At 31.5% G+C, this 25,909-nt stretch overlaps 1 protein-coding gene across 10 annotated transcripts in view; it reads left to right on the forward strand.

The window, feature by feature from the left end:
- Window positions 1–25,909, forward strand: part of LOC143256004 (uncharacterized) — a 148,785-nt gene that overhangs the window by 119,279 nt on the left and 3,597 nt on the right. For 8 of the 10 annotated variants that reach the window (XM_076512533.1, XM_076512531.1, XM_076512532.1 and 5 more), the window contains 11 exons: window positions 4,531–4,664; window positions 5,578–5,668; window positions 7,583–7,672; window positions 9,495–9,674; window positions 10,674–10,793; window positions 11,544–11,639; window positions 12,066–12,215; window positions 12,692–15,250; window positions 16,300–16,437; window positions 20,162–20,272; window positions 22,405–24,858. In XM_076512533.1, the coding sequence (XP_076368648.1) occupies window positions 4,531–4,664; window positions 5,578–5,668; window positions 7,583–7,672; window positions 9,495–9,674; window positions 10,674–10,793; window positions 11,544–11,639; window positions 12,066–12,215; window positions 12,692–15,250; window positions 16,300–16,437; window positions 20,162–20,272; window positions 22,405–24,858 (6,123 nt within the window). The remainder of the gene's footprint in view (window positions 1–4,530; window positions 4,665–5,577; window positions 5,669–7,582; window positions 7,673–9,494; window positions 9,675–10,673; window positions 10,794–11,543; window positions 11,640–12,065; window positions 12,216–12,691; window positions 15,251–16,299; window positions 16,438–20,161; window positions 20,273–22,404; window positions 24,859–25,909) is intronic. The other 2 variants (XM_076512537.1, XM_076512538.1) reach the window with 1 other exon arrangement.

Genomic DNA, 25,909 nt, shown 5'->3' on the forward strand with positions numbered 1-25,909 from the left:
CCAGCTTTCATTTAAAATAGTCTTAGTTAAAAGTACAAATGATATTTTGTGGAAAATCTTTACGTGATGGGGATAAAATGGATATATTGGGATTCAGGATACAGAAATTATTGCAGAAGACAATAAAACCATCGCAAGCCTGTGTTATCAACTGCTCGTGAACGAGGGTGTTAGAGGCGGTACACCTAATAATTTAAAAATATAAATTCAGATTTAATTCTTTCCTCTTTAAAAACAGTAGAATATTTTCTATAAAATGTGTATTTATTCATCATTGGTTTATTTATATTTTCGTATTGAGTGTTTGGAAGTCTACTCTGACTCGAGTTGTATGTAGAAAACATTGTAACAATCAAGTAAAAAAAATTTTTTTTCGTTTTATTTTTTGTGCTATTTCGAAGTGGTTTCATCTATATTTTTGGCCATTTTCACCGATAGCCAAACTAATTTTCTGTTGGAGGTTTAAATGTCAGACTTCGAAGACAGTTATTTCAAAGCGACAGTCGAAATGTGTTTCATAAATATAATTTTTTATCATTTCGTAATTGGATTTGAGACAGAAATTTAATCAAAATTGGACGAGTTACAAATTGGCGTAATTTTTAAATGTTTGATATTTTTATATCTTTATATTTGGGATTTCTGTAAAATTACTACACTAATATGTCCGACCTACTTTTTATGTTTGTTTCATTCCCCAAAACAACTGAAATAATTATTTGCCTTGTGTACACATCAAAACTCAATCTTCGAAATTTCAGGGCATTCCCATGTTGTAATGTGTCGTTAAAGGACTGTCAAAATACTGAATCCTCGAAGTGGATTGGAAAAAAACAACAACAAAAACATACAGTCTAAGAGTTAAAAATATTTTAAACATGAATATAACATTGTCCCTCTCAAAATATCCCGTACGCACCAAACATGCTCGCTCTTTCAGCCGTGGGGGCGTTATAATGTGACGGTCAATCTCACTATTCGTTGGTAAAAGAGTAGCCCAAGAGTTGGCGGTGGGTGGTGATGACTAGCTGCCTTCCCTCTAGTCTTACACTGCTAAATTAGGGACGGCTAGCACAGATAGCCCTCGAGTAGCTTTGTGCGAAATTCAAAAACAAACAAACAAACTCTCTCAAAATTGTCAGCCCAAATAAACTTTGGATTTTAATGTAAGACTTTTTGTATAAGTTGTAAGAGTTTTTCTGGGTGTGTTGCTATTAGTGTGCGAAGTTTGTCGTTTTCAAAAACAATTTTATTCATCAAAACCCCCAAGTTTCATAGGTTTTAATTCACGTTTGTCCTTAACATTAATTCGTACAGACAATCCAATTCTATTATATTAATATTTACACGAATAGTTTGCAAAATGTGATCAGGCTATAACAACTAAAGCACACTTTTCTTTAACTTAATATTGCCTTAGTTTACAGTGAGTTTACAAATGTTAAAAATATTGCAGAATATGTAAAAAATATATTCTGTATTTTATAACTGCACAGCAATTGCACTTCTGGCTTGGCTCAATCGTGAAACATCGTGGCTTGCTTCTACGATCAATTATAAAAAAAAAAAAAAAAAAGTTACACTGACTTTTAATTTATAAAAGTCTAGTAGACTTTTGCAATTATAATAACTTTGGGACTGTACTGCATTATAATTCTAATTTTGTCGGGAAAACACATTAAATTGATCAATACGAAACCAAAAATCCTATTCGTGCAGCCGTTTCCAGTTTTAATTTATCGAAAACATTTACAATGTAAAGTATAGTATTTAAATATTTCTATTTTTGGGTTTTGCTTATTTCCTATTTCACAATTTTTGTAAAGCCGTTAATAATTGTGATTTTTTTTTAATATACATTCACATTGCTTGCTCGATTCAGTATCAGTAAAGCATGTTTATTTTTATCCGTATCTGTAAAGTTATTTTCGACCCCCTTGCGTCTCAGCGGCAAGTCTGGTTTCGAAACCCCTAGTGGAGAGAAAACATAGGTCGTCTATAGTGTAACTTTTTGTGTAAAACATCAAAATAAATTATTTTATCAGATATTACATTTTCTTCTATCGATATTGGCAAAACCAGTGTTTGAATGGTCTGTAATGTTTTCTAAAGCACCATAATGTATTAAAAAACAAGAATCCGTGTCGGCCTAGATGATATTTATTACCGTGAATTAATCAAGGTCGGCGCACACTTGAAAAAATCGATTCAAATAAAAGACGTCATGAAGTTTTACGATGTTGAGTCTTAAAGCAAATGCGTTATCGCTATGGAGCAACATATTTTTAAATATATTTACTTCGTATTTATACGTAAGTGTTTATAAAATTATCGAAGTGAAATAAGGATGAAACATATGATTAACATTAAATTACCAAGTTTTTATTTTCAATTTTTTTTATATTTTGATACAATTGTCTATTTGTATATCAAGTTTTGTTTTCTCTTGGGGTGCTAGATCTACAAAGTAGAATGCTTATTTCATGTTGTACCTTGGTAGCAGGGAATGTGTGAAGACAAAAAAAAAATCCATTAAAAAAAAAGGATGGTTTAAATTGTGAAAATGTGAGAACATTTGTACAGGGTGTAAAACTTAGGAGTAACGTTATAACTAGTCATTCTTTAGCCAGTATATTAGTTTGTTATGGATTTCACGCAAAGATACACAAAGTGCCATCTGTCCCTAACTTAGCAGTGAAAGACGAGAGGGAACGCACCTAATTATCCCCAGCCACTGCCAATTCTTGGGCTACTCTTTTACCAACAAATCATGGGAATGATTATTACATTATAATGGCCTATATATAAAAATGCAAGCATGTTTGGTGTAACGAAGATTCGAACTCGCAACTCACAGATTGCAAATTAGTTTCCCTAACCACCCGGCCAAGCTAAGCCTTGCATGTAGAACTGAAACAAAAATGCAATTTTTGGACCTGGTGTACATTCGTAAGTCCTAAAACCAAAAGCTATGAATAAATTATGTGATGTTCAAGACATTTATTAGCATTGTACATTTGTTCTTGTGAAGTCTTGAGATAAGATAAAATAAATAAGGTAGCTGGTACAGATGTCTAATAAAAATGGTTTTGTACCAAAGAACTATGCTCAGTTTTTTTACTTCATACATTGCTTTTGATTTATTCACAAAGTATTTCCAGTGGAGCTCATTTGTCTGTATGATATATAACTTACATGTTGTAAATCACCATACCTGAATGTTGGACAAAAACAAACAACCCTCAGTGTGTTAGTACATTTAATTAAGAGTATTTGAATTTACACTTTTAAAATTGTTAAATTATTACTTGAACATATATAGCACCTCTGAACATGATAGTTATGTTGAATTTGGAACAACATTCACCTTTGCATTGAAAATGATAACTAATCTTTTAAGATTGGCAAAAATTTATTAGACTTCCACTGTTGAATTATAGAGGGCGTGCATTCCATTTTTGCTTTGTTTGGCAACATTTAGTGGTGAATTATAGACAACTTATCGTGGAAACAAGTTTCATGGCAGTTAATATTTTACTGATTTTATAAGCAAAATGAATTTATGTAATGGTACTTTTTTTTTCATCATTGAAACATTTCTGAATGTGTTTAATGATAAACATTAATAAAATAATGGTAGCAGTAGTTTGAAGCACATTAATGGGAAGATTCTGAGAAAGAGAAAATGAGCGAGTATTCCCAATAATATTTCTTGTTTCATTCACAAGGTGTAATCCTTTATAGAGAAGATACTACCTTTTTGGATGTGCAATACTACGTTGTCTATATGTGTGTGTATATTTGGTTCGTGCTAAGTTTTGGACAATGAGGCATTTGTATTTTAGTCTTTTATTTTATTAGTGTTACTATTTTCCTTTACAAAAATGTTTCAGAAAATGAGTTTGAAATATTTTAATATTGAATATAGAATATTAAATGTGTATATGTGGAAATTAAATTTTACAGAAAATAGTGTATAAATTTTTGCAATAATTTGAATTAATATAATGTCTGCCTTGAATTTTTTTTTTATATATACATACAGCAAAAAACAAAAATGTAGTTGGAACAGATTTTAATTAAAATCCTTTTGAATGTTTGTTATTTCCAAATCAAATAATGAACATTTATTCAAGTTTTGTGTAAAGAAAATACACACTGCTATGCTGTTTTGTCAGTCCTTAAGTTCAACTATGAACTATTTAGTCTGTATTATAATGGTAATAACTTTTATCAACATATTATTCTTCAAAGCCATAGAATAGTTTCATTTCTTTCTACTTTTCTTGTTGTAAGACTAAATGAATTACTTTTGATTATATTAAGTGTACACTTTATATATTCAGAGCATCCAAACATGAAGTTTAACTACTGTCTCATAATTGACTTGTCAACAACTACAGGTATGAAGTAGTAAAAAGTTATTACAATGATAAAAATTGGCCATAACTAGATTACCTTCATAATGAGAAATATTTATAATTTCTGTATTTTGCATAAAGTTACATTTATCTACTGTATTTTTCATAGAAGAAAAGTCTGAGAACAGAACTGGAAATAGAAAAAATGCATCGATTAGAAGCCGAGGCATGTCTTAGAGAGGTACGGTTAGAGAGTGAACAATGCAAGGCTCGATTAGCAAGTCTTCAAGAAGACTTCCTAAAGTAAGTGATTATTCAAATGTGTTTTGTTACCTGGTAAACACAACCTTGAGGATTACCATACAATCTTTTCAGTGTTTATTAAGGCTAACTTAATTATTAGGGATATGTCTTTAATCGATCTAGTCTTTGTTTTACAAATAACACACAGAGGCAATTTTTTGGACTGCATCAGTTTGAAGTTTTATAGTAGACAACATTTTTCCTCTTTGAAAACATGACCTGATAAATTCCTTGTCACAGTCCAAAACTGCCTACCTTCAACCTCCATTGTTCAGCCCTTAGACCTGCTTTTACCATTTCAGACATTTCTTTGATAGTAAGATGACCATAGCTAGTGTTTATACGTTATGTTATTCAGTTAGGTAATATGTACAAAATGTTGTAAACAATGGTGATAAATATATATGCATGGTGTTGATAGCATTAACATAATGTTTTTTATTAAAGCAGTTTTATACAGAATTGCAGAGTAAAGATGTATTCAAACAGATACAAGTACATGAGATGGAACAAAGCATCATTCACTGTTATTTTTAATTTAAAAGCTGTAAAATCTGTGTTCAGCATAAATGTGTTTTGCATGTTTTTTAGCAACTATAGGATTTTAAAATTGTGATTTAAACTCTCTCCAACTTTACCTGAGAGAGAACAGAGGAGAACTACTGTACTTGTATTAGCTTATAATAGTAATAGTTCATTGGTTAGGTCACTGGGCTGCTTATGTGTCCATGTATTTAAGGTAAAAGTTATTCTCTGTTGGGCTAATGATTAGTTTATGCATTTATCATTCTAAAATTCAAGTTTCAATTCCCTGTATTGGAGTAAGATAGCCCAGTGTGTGTCTTTGCATCAAAATAAAGAAACAAGATAAAAGTCTAAATGCTGAATAATGATCATTAATTTGTTTTACCAGAATGGAAGAAATGATTAAAAACATGTTGCAATTCAAGTCTCGTATAGACCAGTTGAAACATGAAAAGTCATCTCTTGCCTTAACATATGAGGTAAGTTTGAGAAAACTTCACTCAAACTTTTGTTGTTTATTATAGTTTATCATTATTTAATGGAAAAAAATATTTTTGTTGATAAATCAATGCTTTTACAAATATTGTGGGCCCAGCATGGCCATGGGTTCGAATTCCTGTCACACCAAACATGCTTGCCCTTTCAGCCGTGGGGGTATTATAATGTGATGGTCAATCCGACTATTCGTTGACAAAAGAGTAGCCCAAGAGTTGGCAGTGGGTGGTGATGGCTAGTTGTTTTCGCTCTAGTTTTACATTGTAAAATGAGGGACAGCCAGCATAGATAGTCCTCATGTCACTTTGCATGAAATTCAAACCAAACAAATATTGCACATCTTAGTTAAATATTTTAAGGTCTTTTTATTTATTTTGTATAACTTGTTGATCTGCAAGTTTTTTTGTTGATTTTTCACTTGAGAAACAAAGACCTTTAAGCATCTTACATCTAATTAGGTTGCTAATGGACTGTAGTTTTCAAGTGCCCAATGGTTTTACTTTGTCATGATTGGGTGGACCCTGACATAAGATAGTTAACTGGGTTGATCCTAAGGAGACTTTTGTGTGATAGTTCATAGATGAAATTCTCTAAATTCATATGACAAATAGAAAAAATAATCTTTTATTTCTAGTATTGAATTTAGTCTGTAGCTTGCAAAATTATATTCATACATTCTGAAATAAGGAAAAATAATTTGATAAATACCTTTAGATTTTTTTTGTTTTATTCTATTAATAATGATTTTTTCCTAATATATCAAAAGTTTTGCTTTAAATGTAATTTTATTAATTTTTATACTGAATCCAATTTCAAAAGACAAAAACATGATTGTGTATGTATTCTGATACTGATAGATTTTGGCATTATGAAAAAAAAACGAAGTGTAATGTTTATTTTAGGAAGATGAATAAATAGTCTTGTTGTTTATAATGCATTTGGAAACTTTCCACTTCAGTTTCCTAGACTGATAACAGCTCACACAAATGGTGATTATTAACAATTCATCATAACTATGTTAACTTTTAAATTAAAACTCTGAAACACCTGACTAGAAAATTGTGTGTCAACCTGGCCTTTCTCCTTAATATATGTCAACACAATAGAGCCCGAATAACTTTATTTTCTTTTAATCAGCTGACTTATACTTGAAACAATTATAATAGCATTACGTTTTTATACATACAGGGTGTCAAAAAAGTATGGAACCATGGGCACTTTCAACAAACATTTACAGAATATATTCCACATGTTGTCCTTGTAATTCAAAACAAGTTTGAAGTTTGCATTTCCATTCCATTTGACCACTGTAAAGCATATATGTGTTATTGTTAATGCTCCCCACTGTCAGTTGCCTTAAAATCTAGCTAGCAACCTCCCAACAGCACTATGAGTGATGTTTTTGTTTTTCTTTCTCTCTCTGGATATAGTATGCATCAAATTGGACAGTGATCTTCTGCAGGTACCAACTGTTTCTGCTAAACAACAGGATGGTTGTGTATCTAAAATCAAAAACTGCAAATCACTGATGGTTGAAGACTTTTCAGACACTCTGTATAATTGAAAATACCTACTTATATTGTGATACTAGGAAGCAAATTGGAAGTTTAATCTTTATAATAGAATTACTGGTGAGGACTGTGTTAATACTGTTGATTACAAGGTCCCTAATGACGTAAGTTTCTCAAAACGATGTAAGAGTTTCTTGAGAAAAAATTGAGTACCATCAGTATTGGAATTTATTAATCACATTAATTAGAAATCTGTATCATGTTGATAATTTTAGAGTTATAAATTTAGTCATTAAAAATTAATCTGTGCAGGTGGTGTCAAGAGAAACTTTAAGTTTTAATGTTGAGTTTTAATTCTCTGAATGTGTTTCTTCTCTAATTTTTCAGATTAAAATAAGGAAGTATCAAACATGTTTGGCTTCTTTAGAGAAAGAAAACCTCATGCTTTTGAATGAACTTCATAATTTAGAAGGATCGGTAAGTTTGTTTGAAGTGTCAACTGAATTATAATATTTTCTTTCTTTGCATAATTTATTTCCTTTACTTTCTGGTCACTAACCCTCTTGAAATTTTATTATTAAATTGTTACTTCCAAGTATATTTTTGAATTTGTGGTTTTCCTGCAGAAAAAATGGTCATAACCTTATGCTTGTGGAGTCAAGGTATGCGTGCGTTTTAGACTATCTGTGTAGTATTGCTTTCAGTACATTATCTTTATTAGTGCAAGCCCTATCAGTTACGAGGACAAATTATTTTATATTAATCAACAGTCGTGCATAATTACTAAATTTTTGGAGTAACTTGTAATGTACTTAAAGTACATTTGTATTGGATAGCTTGGCTGAATATGTAAGCAAACATCTGTACATTTATTAATAGATGTAAAGATTTTAAGATCTGTCTTTGGGATGTTTTACACTTGTGTTCATATATTTGAATGTAACAAGATATGATTTTTGGTATGTGAATGGAAGTGTTTTACAAATTAGATGAAAGTTCATGTTCTAAAAATGTGTGTGTGTATATATAATGTATATTATATTAATACAACAATGAACACATAATAATTTTGATAATGTTAACATATAATTGAAATTTTTTTATATAATACCCAATTTTGTAGAATTTCAAAGCTTTAAACACACATCTGTAATAGTCACCTTGTAACTTGCTTGTTTTAGCTCTTCTGACTTTTCTCTCAATGTTACTCATGCTGTTCTTTCAGTCTACTATTTAACTGGTGTTCATGTCTACATAATTAGTAGAGTAAAATAATGTGCATTCATGTAGAAATACCAGCATTTTGAATCAAAGTGTAAGTATTTATTAATTGAAAAATAAATGATAAACATTTCACTGTTCATGGAATATGTGAACCAGGTGAAAACAAAATTCCTTTCAACATTAAGAAACACAAGGTTTACAGATTAATTCATATGTTGAGTATTGATTGTTGAAATAGGTTAATTATTTAAAGACTAATAAGTGTTCCAACAGTTTTGTGTGTATAAAAGATACTTTTATGTTTAGTTACCAGTATTCAAAATAGAAAGTGTATTTGTATGTTTATGTTATTGTAAAAGTACAAAAATAATGGAAAAACAGGTTAATTGTTTTTTAAGATAAGCAACATTAATGAAAAACAACTTAACTATTACCCCATTTTATATGAAGAAATTTGATGAGAAACTTTTTGAAGTTAGAAATTAGGTATAATGTTAGTGGTCACCTGTGAAAACAGGCTATTGATAATTAGGATAATATGTTTCAAATAAAATTTTGTTAAATTACCCTAGAAGAAATAGTAACACCATAAATATTATAAAACTACATATTAAAAGTAAAGTTACAGTAACTTGGCATTGCCATCAATTCTCTATGAGAAGTATTTCATTCATATCTAATGCCACAAAATTAGATAAACATTTTACAACTTCACATATTTTTGAGCATGAACTTGATTCTATCAAGTTCTTATGATTTTTTTTTTCAATGCACATGAAATTTACTTATTGAAGAAAAATATTTCTTAGCTAATAAAAACTGAATCTCTCTCCATGCTCTAAATTCTGGTTTTAACTCTTGCCAAGTAAGTTTTCAAAATTATCTGTTAACATTCAGTTTGTGTTTTAATTCCAAATTAGTGTTTTTTAGGGTTTTTAAATTTTGGTTTTAACACTTGTCATGTAAGTTCTTGAAGTTATCAGATAGAATTATAACATAATCTGAATGTTATGATACTGTGTTGTTTAGTGTTGTACGTGTATACTTGTTATTGAATTCTTTTCTTTTCTTACAGAACAAAGATTATGAGCAAAAGAGAGAACAGACATTGTGTAGGGTTTTGCTTGAAAGACTAGGACTTCTAGAACAAGAAAATACAGCTTTAATTATTGAAAATGAACAACAGCGTTTACAGTATGAACATTGTCTGGATGATGTTGCAAATCAGGTTGTTCAGGCATTATTAACACAAAAGGTTTGTTTTCTTCCCTCTGAAAATTAATCAACTAAATTTATCGTTGAAGAGAATAATTATCTATTTGATTTTTAAATTGCATTACCGTATTTGTTATGAGAGTAGGATCTTGTATAGATTTAATTATTTAGTTGGAAGTTTTGTGGTTTTATATGCCCATCCATCCAACTGTCAAGTTTTAGTTTATATATTTGCTTACTTGAGCAACTTTTATCTTTCAACAAAAAATATCTAAAGCAGTGGAGTAAGAAAGGTGAAGTTTGTTGGGAAGAAAACAATTGCCAAGTATTAAGCTAATGTATCGGAAACTTTCAGTTGCAAAGAGAATTCCAGTCACAGACACCTAAGTGTATAAGCCCATTTCTCCTAGCTCAACAATAGTTAAACCTTTCATTAAATATTTCTTGTGTTAGATAGAAATATGAATTACCACTATAAGCTGTGCAGGTTTGTTGTTATTGTTTAGTTAGAGCTGGACTTAATACTATCAATAAATAAACTTGTGTTATTGTATGACCTAACGTTTTCCCTTTTTATTGTGTAGTTTAAATACTATGTTGATGGAATGGTGGGGGCCCCCAGGATATTTTACAAAAAAAATCTTCAACCTATCATGTTTTTGAGAAGTCAGGCAAAGCAAGTTATCACATAAACAACATTTAACTGCAATCTGAATAACAATAAACCCATCTGATTGATCAAAGTTTATTTTTTAAAATTACTTTCAATCAATCCTTATTTTTAAAACTTCATATCAGACAAATATTTTTAATGAACAGACATTACATTAAAAATCAACAAATATATTTCCAGTTTTGCTGTCTAGACATTCCATTTTACCCTGTCAGTACATGGACTTACAGTATTTCGTTACTATGCAACATGTAAAAGTCATTGTTGAAAACAGAGTTTGATTTTAAAAGGAGTAATAAATATGTGTAAAGAGTCTATAAGAAAATAAGACAATTTGTAATGTTTTATTAAATTTCCTAATTATAGAGTTTACAAGAAGAATGTGGAAAATTACAAAGAAGAGTCCAGGACCTAGAACAACAGAATAAGGCCTTGTCTGTTCTGTTTAAACAACAGCTACTTCATTCTGGGGAATTCCAATCTCAGGTGATTTTTGTTAGTGTTAGAAAAATACACTAAACAAAACTTCTATGAGCAGGGTTAATGATGACTGCCATTTCTTAACTTCAAAATCTAATAAATTTATCTTTTCAATTAAGCAAAAATATATTGAAGAAAATTGAAATGCCATGGATGCTGATGTCTTTCTATAGTATATACTGTACTCTAATATGAAGCCACTTATAGGATCTCTTCTCTAATATAAAGTACAAAAGTTTAAGAAAACCATAAATTTACAACATAATGAGTCATCTTACAGTGCTAAAATCTAGGGTTCAATTCCTTAAGGAAGGCAGAGCACAGGTAGACAGTTGTGTAGCTAAATGTGCATTAATACTAAAAATTACATGTATATCCAAGATCTGTAAAAATGTGTTATTAATAACAAATGTATGTGTTATGGCATACAGTTTCAATTATTATATTTAATCTTCATAAGTTTTAGATTTTCAGGCTTATCATCCTAGAGACTATTTCATTGAAATTTCTCAAAGATGCTACTAAGTGTTCATAACTAGAGTAAATACCACTAGATTCAGAAAAGGACAAAGTATTTGGATTTGACAACTTAATATTTTATAAACCTTGGGTTGCTATTACAAAAAACAAAATAATTAGTTTTCTGAAAGTAGTTTGTTAAATATAAGTTAAATAAAAGTTGTTGGAGAGTATGTCTCATTATATAATTTTAATGTAAGATGTGTGTATGTGTCTAAAGAAAACTTTTTTTCACAGCTGTATCACAGAGATTCTTTACAGAAAATTTGGCCATCAGCTGATAACTCACCCGATCAAGACACTGTTGACATGATCTTGGCCAACAGACTGCAGGTTAGTATAGTACTATTGTAGATAATGATTTATCTGAAAAATACATATAAATGTATATATGCTGTTTTTAATTAGTGTTAGAAAGAAACAAACTGATGAGTGCCTTTTCCTTTCTGTGGAATATTTGATCATACAAGTTAACAAGGTTGACCCATCAGTCCTACCCTGCCTGTTCTGTTTTCTTACATAGCTTCTGCCATAGCATTGCGTGTTACTGATTTGTTTGTTTTTTTATCAGTACATCACGTATCACACTTGCAGAACCACTGTGTTATGATAATCTAGCATTGTAATAATAAAACACAGTTGAAGTATATTACTGTATTAAAATATTGGAGTTTTAATAATTCTCTTCATGTAATTGGTTGTATTAAATGTCAAAGTATAGTGAAGGCTCAGGTTCTAGACAACATTTTACCTTTACAGAACTTGGAGTTTGGACAGAATAATCAGGACCAAAATCAGAGAACAGGCAGAAATTTTCAAAGTCGTGCTAATCATTCTGAAGACAGTACAGACTCTTTAGCAAGTCTCTGTAGTGACTACTCATTTAATAGTGGCTACAGTGGAAGAAATGTAGGAAAATTCATTTGGCTTGTAAAATTATAGGATGTGTTTAGAATATAGAAGAATTTACTACATGTTAGTTTTTCATATAAGGTTATTTCTAGCAGTTTAAGAGACTATGTGCGATATACACTACTTAGAAGAAATTGTTTATTTAGATTTAATTCATTTAAGTTTTGTGCTACAGTTTTCTCATATATTGAATGCTTAAGATACAAGGAAGTACAGTTAAGTTAAATAAATCATTGATTGTTTCAGAAAGTTGAACTTATGGTATGTCAGTCAATTTCCATTTAAAAGGCTTGTTATGAAACATAAATTACTTGTATAAAATTGTGTAACATCTTTATTTATTTATTGTCATTATTAGAATAGTTTAATATCAATGAGGTCACACCACCATAGAAAGATAAAATATACATATTTCTGCATGCAAATAATTGTATCAAATTACTCACTTTCTTTGACTGTTTTTGCTTTCACAGGTTCTGTCATATCCAGGGCTCCCAAATATGAGCTCACCTCCTCAATGGTCTCAAGATTCTCTGTCTACATTAGGATACAGTGTTAAACCTCAGGTCTCAAGCACAGGTGTTCTAGCAAGATCATTTCTAACAAGTACTCCACATGGACATCATAGAACAAGTATGACAAAATGCTGGTCTGACCTTGTTCCACGACCATCTGATCAAGACTGTTACAGCAGAGATGAAGTTCATAATTATGCTCTTCAAGCAGAGCAGTTGGAATTGAGAGAAAGCCATAAACCTAACAAGTCCTATGGTACTAGAAATTTGCTAGATGGTAAAGTGTGTGGAAGGATAAAGAACAATGTAGCAAGATCAAATTCTTTATTGAATAGTGAAATCCACCAAGCAGAGTATAACCTAAACAGTCAGAGCCAATCTGCTGATCTGGGGAGTCTGGACACCATAGAGACTCCCAGTGAACATATATTAACATTAGAAAGCCTTCCATATCTGACTACATCCCAAAGATTATTAATATCAAAGGGGTGCAAGTTTCCAAATGTTTCACATACATATCAAGGTGTACAAACGACTTCTGCAGATGTTTATCACAAATCATCAACAAATAGACATTCTTCTTGTCTTCCACAGATGCTTCATCATAATTACTTTGCATTACCATCTGGAAATCTAGTTTCATCAAAAAGTGATATATGTAAATCAGAAACTAGTGTTCAAAGACCCACTACTTTAAATGTTGTCCCTTTTGTCCAGTGTGAAACATCTCATAGTTTTAGTTTCCCTGCATTAGAACAAAAACTTCATGACACCTGTGTAAATGTTTACGAAGAAGTAGATCCACCTTCTTTTTCAGCTGATACTAATAGTGTGTCAAGGACTTCTACAGATGCAAATTCCATGGCTTCTCCAAACAGAAAAAGCCTTGAAAACTGGTACACATCTGAATCTAGTCCAAAGATTAATTCCTTAGGTGAAGAGTGCACCAACACTGTAATTCGAAGAAGTCAGGTAGGACATGGAATGTCTGAGGACAATGAGTACTGTACTGTGCCTAAAGATTCACAAAATGTCAGTTTTTCAGAAGTGAAAACAGAAGTTCAACCTGAATCCATTCCTGTCTTTTCACCCCTTAAGTCCATGAAAGAATGCTCAGAGACTTCCAGAGCATTGAATCAGCAGCCACAGACACATTGTTCAAAAGAAATACAGCAATCAAACATAAGAGTCCACTCATCTGAAAGACAAGATCCAGAATCTTCCATAACTTTTACTGCAAATGCAAGTCTTGTACCAGTGGAACGTGGTGGAAAAGATGAAGGGTATTCCACAATGTCTAGTGATGTACAGACAGAAGTAAACATGGCCAGTAATTCTGTGGGAAAGAACCAAGACCATACAACAGACACAGATCCAGCTCCTCCAAAATACGTAATTAATGCAGTGGATGTGGATTCTGCAATGGTATCATCATCTGACAGTGGTTTGGGGCTACTCCAATGCCCACAGAGTCAAAAGCAATTGTCAGAAAACCATGAAGATGGATGTGTGGGTTTCGAACGAGACTTGGACAACTCATTGATTAGAAGTGAAAGAATTGTCTCCTCTACAGGTAAAAACCAAGTAACTGGAGTTTCTCCTACTTCACCTAAAAGTTATGATAAAGACAGGATACATTTTGATAGTGGCCTTGGAGACTCTCCCCCTGTTCTTCGGTTGACATCGTTCTCTGAGCCAGAAAAGAAGAGTTCACTACAATTCAATCAATCAAGCTTAGATTCCAGCTATGATAAAATTCTTAATCTGCTTACACCTCAGGGATTCAAGACTGGACGAAGTGATGCGAGGCAAGTAACATATCCAGCCATTAAGTTACCCCCAACTTGCCAAATTGAAACTGCAGAAAAATCTACTTCAATGGATCTTTTGTGTTTAGGCCTAAATGTTCATAGTGACAGTAGTCTTTCTGTGTCTTCTGTTGGAAGTGGTGGTAGAGTGAAAGTATTAAAGGAATTGAAGGAAAAGCAGCAAGTGTGTAGAGAAACAGCAACAGAATATAATAAATTTTCTTGTTCAGAATCCTCTGTTGGTATGAAAAACAGTAATAGGAACCTGAGGAGTTCAATGAGTATTTCTAGTGTAGAGGCAGATTATAGCCAAAAGGCATTTAGTGAAGACAATACATATCAAAATATTCACTGTGAGTCTGCTCTGAGATGCCAATATCCCAGTACATATAAAAACCATATTTTTCACAGTCGTTGCCAAAGCTGTTTAGAGTGGCCAGTAGCTTCATTGACACTAAACTCTTCAAACATAAGAAAATTTGTTTCAGATTCCTGTCTCTATATCAAAGAGCATGCAGAGTATCTTTTTCAAGATCTTATGAAATTAGATCCCCCATTAGAGCACCACACATCAGTCCAGAACCTTACTTACCCTTCTCCAGTTTTTTCCTCGGGTTTTGTACCAGGTTTACGACGAACCCATTGCAGAGTTCTGGTGGACCAAAGACAAAATAACACAAAACTTAAACATCAGATTTCTCCAAAAACAGTAAGTGGAAGTTCTGTTTTCATTTGTATTGTAACATGCTGCTTGTTTAACCTGGGAGGAGGGTCATCTATATCAGTAGTCCATGGGAATATAATAGCATTTATGTAAGTGCAGATAATTTTAACAAAAATTAAACCTTATGGTTTTTCATTAGAAAAAGTCTTTATAGTGGTTTACAAGGAATGTATTAAAAGGTTCAACCAGTAATGGTATTTTTGTTTTTTTAGAAAAAAAGCTAACCTATTCAACAAATAGAGATCTCCATTGAATAGGCAAAGCTTCTGTGACAATACTGTTCATTAGGTCTGTTTTGTTTTTTTAACAGCTACTCATATGGAAGTTTATTTATAATTTATTATATTGACCTATTAATATCTTTTTAATGACTTTAGTGTGGGTGGTTTGGTCCTATGGTTAAAGCTCTGGATTTCAGAGTTTGCAATTAACTTTAGAATCCTTGCAATACCACAAAATATTCAACTCACATTGAGTTATGGATACATTATAAAGAATAACCTTCACTTTCTCAGCATGGGTGTTACTGACTGACTGTCTTCCATCTGGTCAATAGTCTAAAACTAGGGACTCTGGCAGATAAACTTAGTAGCTTTGCCATAAATACAAAATACAGATACAACTTTTTTAGTATCATTAGTCCTATTATTGAATGACCTATTTCCAATTAGTTCATAATTTCACTATCGAAAAGCATTTATACTACAAAATATTCATGCAATAGCTTGTCTTATTTTGAGCTGATAAATTTAATATTACAGCAAATAGAATACTTAATTTTTACGTTCAAAGAGGTTTCTGTGAAACAAGTACTAAGTCACAACTGTACATTTATATATATTTTTTGGGAATACAGCTAGTTTTAAAATGAACTGGTAGTTAGAAATGACAAAACTGAGAAACTAAGGTTAGGTCATAGATATGTTTGGTGATATAACATCAGTCATGTTCTGTCAAAAGTTCATGTACTCTCGAGATACACTTTTCAATTTATGTAGGGAAACTTTGATTTATTAGTGGTTCCTTCCTTGTAGGATTGTCAGAATAGGAAAAAATGTGAACAGGATCCTTCACACAGCATCTCTCTCAGTTCCATTAAGTCATCAGCCTCTGAGCATTCTGGCAGCGAAGGGTATGAAGAATATGATATATCCAACCAGAAATATTCCAGGGTGAGTTAGTACGTAGACATTGTTTTTGTAACACGCACACACACTGTAATAAAAGGTGTTTCACAAAAAGAATAATTTTCTCTAATTTTTCCTCCTAAAGTCTGTGTGTTTTAGAGTTAGTTATGAATTGTAGATGTCTGACCACATTTGAGCTCATTCAGTTGTGAAAATCATCAGTGTTATAATCAAGTTTGAATCATTATAAAGGATACTGTAAGTTTCAACAAAATGTAAAAATGTTTTGAAGGTGCATCTTTCAGTGTTCTCTTATGGCATCCAAGAAGGAATATAAAATACAATGCGAAAAGAATGTTACTATATTTGTGCAGTGCATTATTCTTTGTTACCTAAATTAATGAAAACTGATGTTTTGTCAATCAAAATTGTAGAATACTTACAAACAGATGCTTAATAAGAAATTTTCCAAACTTGCTACATGGCATTGTTTAACATATTTATTTGTGGTTATTTCAAAATAAATTTATCCCTTTCTAGATTTATGAAATTTGATCAGAATGTATGTTGCTCATAGTGTGATAAATGAATCTGTTATTTATGTGGTACTTTTTGGAATTCAACTACCCATAAAATTTCTGTTTAAATGCCTTATTATTCTGCTGGTTGTGTAATGCTCAACCAGTTAAATGCTAATTAGATGCCTATTGCATGCTGCTAACAGCAAACCAGGGTTGTTAAAATGACTAATAAGATAAGGCTTAACAATTTGAAAAAAGTGACTTAAACAATTACTTCTCAAGTTCCTCATGCTCTTTTCTTAGTTGTGTAATTTATGATAAATCTTATAGTTGTTCCAACTCAGCTGTCCGTTGTGGCTCATTGACAAGTTTATGGACTAAAATCTGGGTTTTGTTCTCTTCAATGAATGGAGTACAGATAGCCATTTGTGTAGCTTTACAGTAAAGAAAAACAACAACAAACATATCCAAGAGAAACAGTTTAAATTTTTGAAGAGTAATATTTCAAAGTACTAAAATTTGATTAACTCTTTCAACACTGGCTCGGTCTATGAGACAAACCTTGTAATCATTGTCTACTTGTTATAGGAAGTGTATCTTCAAGAAATTTGATAGGTTATCAGTAAACATTACAATGCTTTTACATATAAAATATAATATTTTTTATTAAGGCTTAAGGTTCATTACACAATGATTTTCTCATGCCTTTTTTTTTTTTTTTTTGCATATTGCCAACATGAAAAGTAATTTTTATTTTAAGGTTAAAAATACTTTTATGTATCAGAAAATTTTAAAATTTCACTTTCAAATTCTTTATAAGGTCCAGAGGATTATCAAACATTTCATAAGAAAACACTATATTGTATTTGTTATTTTTACTAATGAACCTCTGTATGAGTTTGGTCAATTTGACCAATCTCATAACCACATGTCTTGTCTGTGTTTTACTGGACTAATATTTGGTAAAAGATATTCACATTTTGATTATTATACATTATATACATACATAGATTATTACAATTTACAATAAATTCTTAAACTTGTTTGTATTAAAACACTGAAGAGTAAATAAACTAGAAAAGCAAACAATCATCTATGTTGACCTTTGTACTTGATTGCTGTCTGTCATAGATGGCCAAGCCTTTTAAAATTCTGCTTGTACAGGATATGAAACTTTTTATTATGCAGTACTGTGCAAAAATTGTTGGCAAAGTCAAGAGTTATATTTTAGGCCACTTTTACAGAAAAGTGGAAGGTAAATCATAAGTGAAACAAAGTTTCTTTGGAAGTATTTTTCGATTTGTCTAGTTTTTGACCTATAAAATCCCAGATCTGCTCTAAGTTGAGATAAGAGAGTCCTTTGGAATTTTACTCCTGATGTCTCTAATGCACTCCTGTAGTTTCTTTGGAAATAACATTTGATTTGTCAAGTTTTTAATCTCTCAAATTCCAGGTGTGCTCTATTGGGTTTGAGATCTCTCTGTGTGGAGCCATTGCATTGCTTGAATGATTCCAGTAGCTTCTTTCTTAGCCAAGAAATTTCTGTATAGGTTGGATGAGTATTTGGGATATCTTCTTAGTAGTAGAATCCTTTACCAATAATACATGAGCCAGTGGATATATCATGATGGATTAGTATCTGTTGATACTTGCACTGATCCATTATTCCGTCTATCTTGCAAATATCTCTTGTCGTCATAGCAGAGAAAACCACCAAACCATCACACTTCCATCACCATAACTATAATGTATAGTAAGCATCATTCACCTGTTATCTGCCAGATGTACAACCTACACTTCAAACTATATATTTCAGACTTGGACTGGCCATCTATTACACCTTTTCCAGTCAACAGGCCAGGTTTTGTACTGTTTTTAATCAAATTTCAGTCTCTTAACAATATATAGAGATCCAAGTAAAGGTTTTCTTAACTGCTACATGACCAAATATGCCATTCGTGTTGAGTTTTTTTGGACCCTTTCCTGCTACTTGGTAGATGGTTATCTCATGCTCGACATCAGCAGCAGTCTTTCTTCTTTCACGAAGGCTTGATAAATGAAGATACTTAACATCAGTATCACTGAGTTTAGGTGTTCATTTCTTATTTTAAAAAGCAGACTGAAGACTCAACATTCCTCTCTGAAATTTTGTATTGAAAGAACATTGTAACCCTTAAAAATGGCTAACAAAGCTATGAGAAGGACATTATGAGCTTTTGATTGGTTATTTACATGTCATGTACAGAAAGAAGTAAGCTTATATATGGGAGAGTTTTAAAAATGGAAAGAGATGAGTAGAGCCAGTGTGTTTGATTAGGTATATATGGAATATCTCGGCAAATATATAAGATATGAGGTTCTTATTTTATGTTATAGCTTGTAAATACTGGGAACCTGAGTTCCTAATTTGTAAGAAACTATAGACTTTTAGTACTTTGACATCAGAAATGTCTAATTTGAACCAATGCTGCATTTAACATACAACAGGACATACAAAAATTGATCTTTAAGTGTTGTTTTTTCTATATTAACTTTTAAGAAATTTAATAATGTATAACATTAAAATTTGAATTATCTACAGTTTGATACCAAACTTAAGGAGATAAGTTCATAAAGTAGTGGTGTAATAACATTTTGAATGTGAGCCAACAAACCTGATAAAATGACCTTTAACCTATGACCCTTCTTGAAAGAGTTAAAAAGATAAACTTGTGAATTATTTTGCTAGGATTAGTAGTTTGAATTTTAGGCTTGTGGCTGTCACAAAGAGTGTCAGTAAAAGAAACATATTTTAAAAACTTGTTCCTATGTTAATGATACATTAAAGTTTCTAAACTTGCAAAATATTTCATATGCATTGCAAGAAAAATGCAAATAAATTATTACACTTTGCATACTAAGGGATGTGAAAATTATAAATTAGAAAATAATTTTGTGGACAGCATTTCCTGTGTATTAAATGTGTAGTAGTGTATCACTTGGGCTTTAACACAATATTTAAAATCACAATGCTTTTGGAATATGATTTTATTTTGTATTGTGCATATAATAATGCACAGCATAAATTTTGCTTGATACAGGATTCCAGTTATTCTAAAGTGGATTAGAATATTTGTTATGTATTTATTTTATTATGCAGTCATTCCTTTTTATATTTTAGAAGTTTTCCTTCCAAAATGTTAAGAACTTATCTAAATTATTGTACTTACATTGACATGGTAACTGTTTGTCTCATGTTTTTCTCCAAGGATTATCACTTGAGTAGCGAGAGCGAAGATGAGTGTAATTTGGTGGAAGACCAGAGTTTTGTTCAGCAGTGGCTTCAGGAAGATGACTCTCGGTTACAAGAATCAGTCAAGGTATTTCTCTTTTTTAACTGTGTGTGTCATTTCGTCAAGGTATTTCTCTTTTTTAACTGTGTGTGTCATTTCGTCAAGGTATTTCTCTTTTTTAACTGTGTGTGTCATTTCGTCAAGGTATTTCTCTTTTTTAACTGTGTGTGTCATTTCGTCAAGGTATTTCTGTTTTTTAACTGTGCGTGTCATTTCATTTAAAAAGAATAAAATTTGAAGAAAAACAATTTTAATTTATCAGCATTACACTTATAAGAATTGTTTTACACATAAATAATGAGAAAGGCCAGCCATCTTACAAGCAAGGATTCAGGAACTTTCAAAATTAGTATGAAGTGAAATATTGGTACAGTTGTTTGAAAAGACCAATATTCTTTGATAAGTGTTGTATAATAAATATTTGTGTACTTGTTAAAGAATTTAATTTTTGTAGTATACATGAAATATATCTAATTATATTTATTTATTGTTTCTGTTAAAAAGATATGAAAACAAGACTATAATTAAAAAAAAATACAGAGAAGGAAAAAGATGAAGAAATTAAAATTGCAGATAACAGTGATACATTTAGCCAAATATGATAAATGGAATAATTTTGGTTTAGAAGAAACCATAACATGAGAATAGTCAGTACTACAAGAGTTTATATTTATTAAAGTAATGAGACTATAGCCTGTTGTTTTTGATGGGGGAGAGTACTACCATCTGCTCTCTATAGTATTCCCTAATCTCATTCATAGCTAACTGAAATAAACTTTGCAAAATCAAGCTTGACCAGCAAAGAGGCAGAGAAGTGCAATTGAGACAGTCAAACGTTGATAAATTCCTTTGTGTACCAATCAAAATTAAGATCATTCGTGAAATTAACTTGTGGCACATTCATTGCAAAATTACTGATAAAATCAGATTAAAAGCTTTTCTTATATAGAAAAGCCAGTACATTTGGTAACACTGCATTCCAACAGTGACTTTTATATTATGTTGCTTAGCACCAAAAGCGTATTCTCATATTGTTGTTAGTCTGTATATGTGAAATATAAAATGAAATGTATAGACAGACAAGAAAACTGGACAAATATCTGTTGATTTTGTAATTTAGATTCTCCATTGATTAAAGAATGTTGTTTTTAACTAAAACATTGGTAACATAAAATAGCTTAATACAGAAAGAGTAAGTTTAAATTTTAACCTGTTTTTACTTTCATGATAAATTTTATTTATTTGACTGTTGGTTAATGATCCCAAACTGTCTTTCAGTCTTATTATATCAACACTTACTATACTTATAGGGTTTCATAGTACACCCTCATCACAATGGGCTACCATGCACCACTGTCACTTTAATTGTAATGTCTTACAGTAATTGAACTATTCTATCTGGATAAATGCATTTTATGTATTTGTTTTGTAGTATTGAATATTCTTGTTAATTGTTTGATAAGTAGTTGAGAAAAGTTGTGTGTGTGGGTTGTGATATTTATTGAATTGTATCCCCTGTCAGTGTGTTATGCCCTATCATTAGTGCACCTTCTTGCATTCTTAATTGGAAAGTTGTTTCTGGTTTCTGATGTTATTTTATGTGTAGAACAAAACCTTGTAGCTAGAATCTTGGGTCAAATAATATATTTCTGATTTTTGTGTGGAACTCTGTTGTCTTTAATTGAGATGTGAGTTTAATACTCTTGTGGGTATTCTGAAATACTTTGACCATTCAGGTACAAAAAAATGTGAGTTTTGTTTTTGTGTGTTAACAAAAACGTTGGAGATTCTGATGAGTTGTTTGAAGTAAGAAGTGTAATAAAAATAATTATGAAACTTTCAGAATAGACATCTGATTTTCAGTATTCATCAGAACGTAGAGAAATTTTCTGTTTTAAAATTTATAATTGTTTCAAAATTTGCATGAATATTCTTACAAAAAACGAATTGACTTGAATGCACTTCTATGTTCTTTGTAGTGTAAGTTCTATTGACTCTAAATTTTGTTTTCTTGAAATAAATGCCAAATTGAATGGTTGAAGTTTGCACTTTTGCAATCAAATCATAATTCCCTTATTTTCTACTTTTAATTTCACTGAATAATGTAAGACAAATTATGGTATTACGTTAAAATAAATACCACTTTTGAAAATTTCCAGGACTTCTATTCATATGATGAAGAAGAAATTGGCAACTGGACTTTCCAGTTATCCATCGAGGATGTCAGCCAACCTACCTGTGATAGTTGGGATCTGACACTTCCTGTCCAGGAAAATTTTAACAAAATTCATCTGGGAAGAATTGAGGAAGAATCAACAGCAGAAGATGTGTACGAAGAGGAATTGTGGAATAACACAGTGTGGACAGATAGTAGTGGTCAGCAAGAGCTGCCTCACTTATTAGTTGCAACAAATAATGATTCTAATCCCAAACTGACTGACATTCCAACTAGTGAAGAAAATGATAAAGATATGGTTGACTCTCCTCACAATGACAAATTTGATAAATCTTGCCACTGCAGCATGTCAACCAGCATCAAGGAAAATTCTGCAGTACTGCTTGATAAACACCTTAAGATACAAACTTATCCCATGTTTTTTAAAAGTATGTCACTTCCAAATCTCAAATTTACTTGGAATATTATTGGTGAATATGAGAATAATCAAGAGTACAGAATGAACCAATCAGCTGAGTATGGTGTTAATGACAGAATTCCAAACAATGAATGTAGTAGTGGTGTAATTGAAGAGGAGAACTGTGATGATGAAGTTATCCCTACTGATACATCTGAATTTAATAGGGACTTTTACAGACTGTGTCCTCTAGGTTCTAATAAAAGTTTGAATGATTCCCCAAGAACTTTACCAAAATCTAAATCGGTGAGCCCCACAGAACAAGTAAACCATTTTGTAATGCCTTTATTATCACAGAAGTCTTATTCTAAGGACCTGGACAGTTTTCCTGAAGAGGTATCAAAATATAAAGGAGAGGACAGTCTGAAACGCAAAGAAATCTCTACAGAAAGTTTATCAACATTAAAAGAGCAGTGCTCTAAACATTATGTTAATTGTGTAAAGAGTTCACCAAAGTCTGAATTGGTGAATACATTAGAAGAGAAGGGGAGTCCTTCAGTAAATCTGTTATCTCCACAGAAGCATGTTGTACAAGGCTGTGGACAGAGTTTTATTGAAGATTTTTCAGCAAGAAAACAAGAGCTTGTAAGCCTATCTGATGAGTATCCAGAGACTTCTCTACAAAGTGAACCAATGAATGTTTCTCAGCAGGTAAACATTTCTTCAGAAATGTTAGCAGAAAAACACTTTGCTACTAATTTGGATGACTCTTTGAATAATATTTCAGACTCTGAACCATGTATGTATATAGAACAAAATGATTTGGATATCCAGCACCAGAACACAGGCATAGAAGTTTCATATAGTTGTATTTCAGAAAGAAAATTTCAAGAGACGGGTGAACATGTCTCAGATCCTTGTACACTAACATCAAATTCACCAGTTCTCAAAGATGTTTCACATCAGAATGTTGAATATGAGTTGAATGATGGTCCAGGAACAATTTTACAACAGGAAGAAAACAAAGTCTATGGAAAAGAAAGTTCTAGAAGAGAGACTCTTCCTAATGTACAGGACAAGAAAATAGCTCAAAATGTTCCAGTGGAAGCAGAGAATTCAAAAGAATCTGTTCATGTGAAAGGAAATCCTGCACAAGATCTGTATGTTATTTCAAAACTAAGTCATAAACTTTCTTCCAAAAAATCCAAAGCCAAAGTTGTTTCCAGAAGTTCAGATTTCCAAAGCTCCATCCATTTTCGTGAAAAAGGAAAATTAAACAAGCGTGACAAAAGTAAGATTCCAATTATAACAAAGAGCCCAACTCATCGCAGAAGTCACAGCAGTGTTAATTCAGTTAACTTCATTATCTCTTCTGACAAGCAGAACATTGACAGAAGAAAAGTAGCAAAAGACAAATACTGCAGTAGCAAATATCCACAATTTCAACATCAAGTAGCAGAACAAGTTGGACAATCTCCCTCCAGATTAAATGGTGGTGGAAGAAAACTTAGTCCAGAAACTAGAAGGAATCCTCAGAAATGTGGTTTTAGAAGAGAGTTTGATAGTGAAGGAAAAGATATTAAGGTATTTTTGAAAGAGAAACCAAAACCGGAAAGTAAAAGTAGAGAAGATGTGCACATGAAACAAAAACATAGTAACCAACTTCTGGAAAGAGATTGTTTTCCAAAGAAAGAAAAAGGAAAATGCGACAGTTTTAAAGACTTGCTAATACCTAAAGAAAACGTAACATTTAACTTTGACAACGTTCCAGATTTATCTGTGGCAGATAAAATTCAACACTTGAACTCTCTTCTTGCTGAGAGTGAGAAAGAAAGAAAATGTTTAATTCCTTCTTTAAAACAATCAGAAATACATAGGCCAGAAGTAGTCCAAGAATACCCACGTACAGAATCTGCTTCAGAAAGGGCAGTACATACTTGTAGACAAGAAACAGAAAAAGCCCAAGAATGTGGTGATAAAGAAGGCTGTGGGACATCTTGGATTCATGTAGAAGCTGACGTTGACCTGAGTGATCCAAAGGTAGAAAAAATATACAATGTATTATCTAACTTTTTTAAAAACATCTTTTGAATAATAATATTAAGTTGTTTCTGATCCAAAGAATGGCAGTTTAAATTAGTATCTAATTTTTAGAATAAGGTGTTGTTAATTAATATATTAGTATGCAATACAAACATAATGTTAATACCAGAAAGTATTTAACCTGTTTTTGAATTGTTTTCTGTACTAAAAGGAGTTCAGGTTATTTATTTATAAATCATGGATGAACAAATTATTAGAGCATGTTTTAGAATATAACAGCTAGTTTACAACTTACAAATTATTAGAGAAAGATCAATTCTCTAACTTGTGGATGCAAATATTGCCTCTAGTTTTGGGATGTTTGTCAAACTAATAGTAAACATGGCTACCCAAAGCAGCAATAACAACCCAACAGCACTGCTACATATTTTGTCTTTGAAGCAGGGTTGCAGGTATTGTAGGCTGAAGGACTTGGTAGCTCTCACACACAGTATTACATTAACTGATTCACTGAGGTTGTATTGTGTTTTTTGTAACATTAAAAGAAATTATAAAGAGATGAGAGAAAATACAAAGACTAGTATAAAAAAAAGTCTAGTAAGACTTAGGCCACCATAGGTCTTAAAGAATCATTAATAGTTTAATAACAGTAAGGCTAGTTGTTGATTGGTTTCAACACTGGAATATTTTTCTAGGCCTTTTTTTCTAGTTTAAACAATACACTCATGTCTTAATCTTTCTTGTGTGTTTTCTGAGTTTGATAAGATAGTGTGTGTTGACTCAACTAACTAGACTGTCTTACAGTTTGTGGTTATAACATTTTATTGGCAGTTTTGCATTTCTGTTAAAATGATAAATAACATGTATATGCTATTCTACCATCATATATTATTAAGCTTACATTCTACAATTTATCTCTGAACTGACTATGGGTATCTACAAGTGAACTCTAAGCATGTTTTTGCTCATTGTTTTCTTTTTTTAACAAAGTGGCTTAACGTATGTTGGTGTTTGTTTCTACATTACAATTCTTATGGTCCACGCTGAC

The sequence above is a fragment of the Tachypleus tridentatus genome, chromosome 7 (genome assembly GCF_004210375.1).
Source record: "Tachypleus tridentatus isolate NWPU-2018 chromosome 7, ASM421037v1, whole genome shotgun sequence".
NCBI lineage: Eukaryota > Metazoa > Arthropoda > Merostomata > Xiphosura > Limulidae > Tachypleus > Tachypleus tridentatus.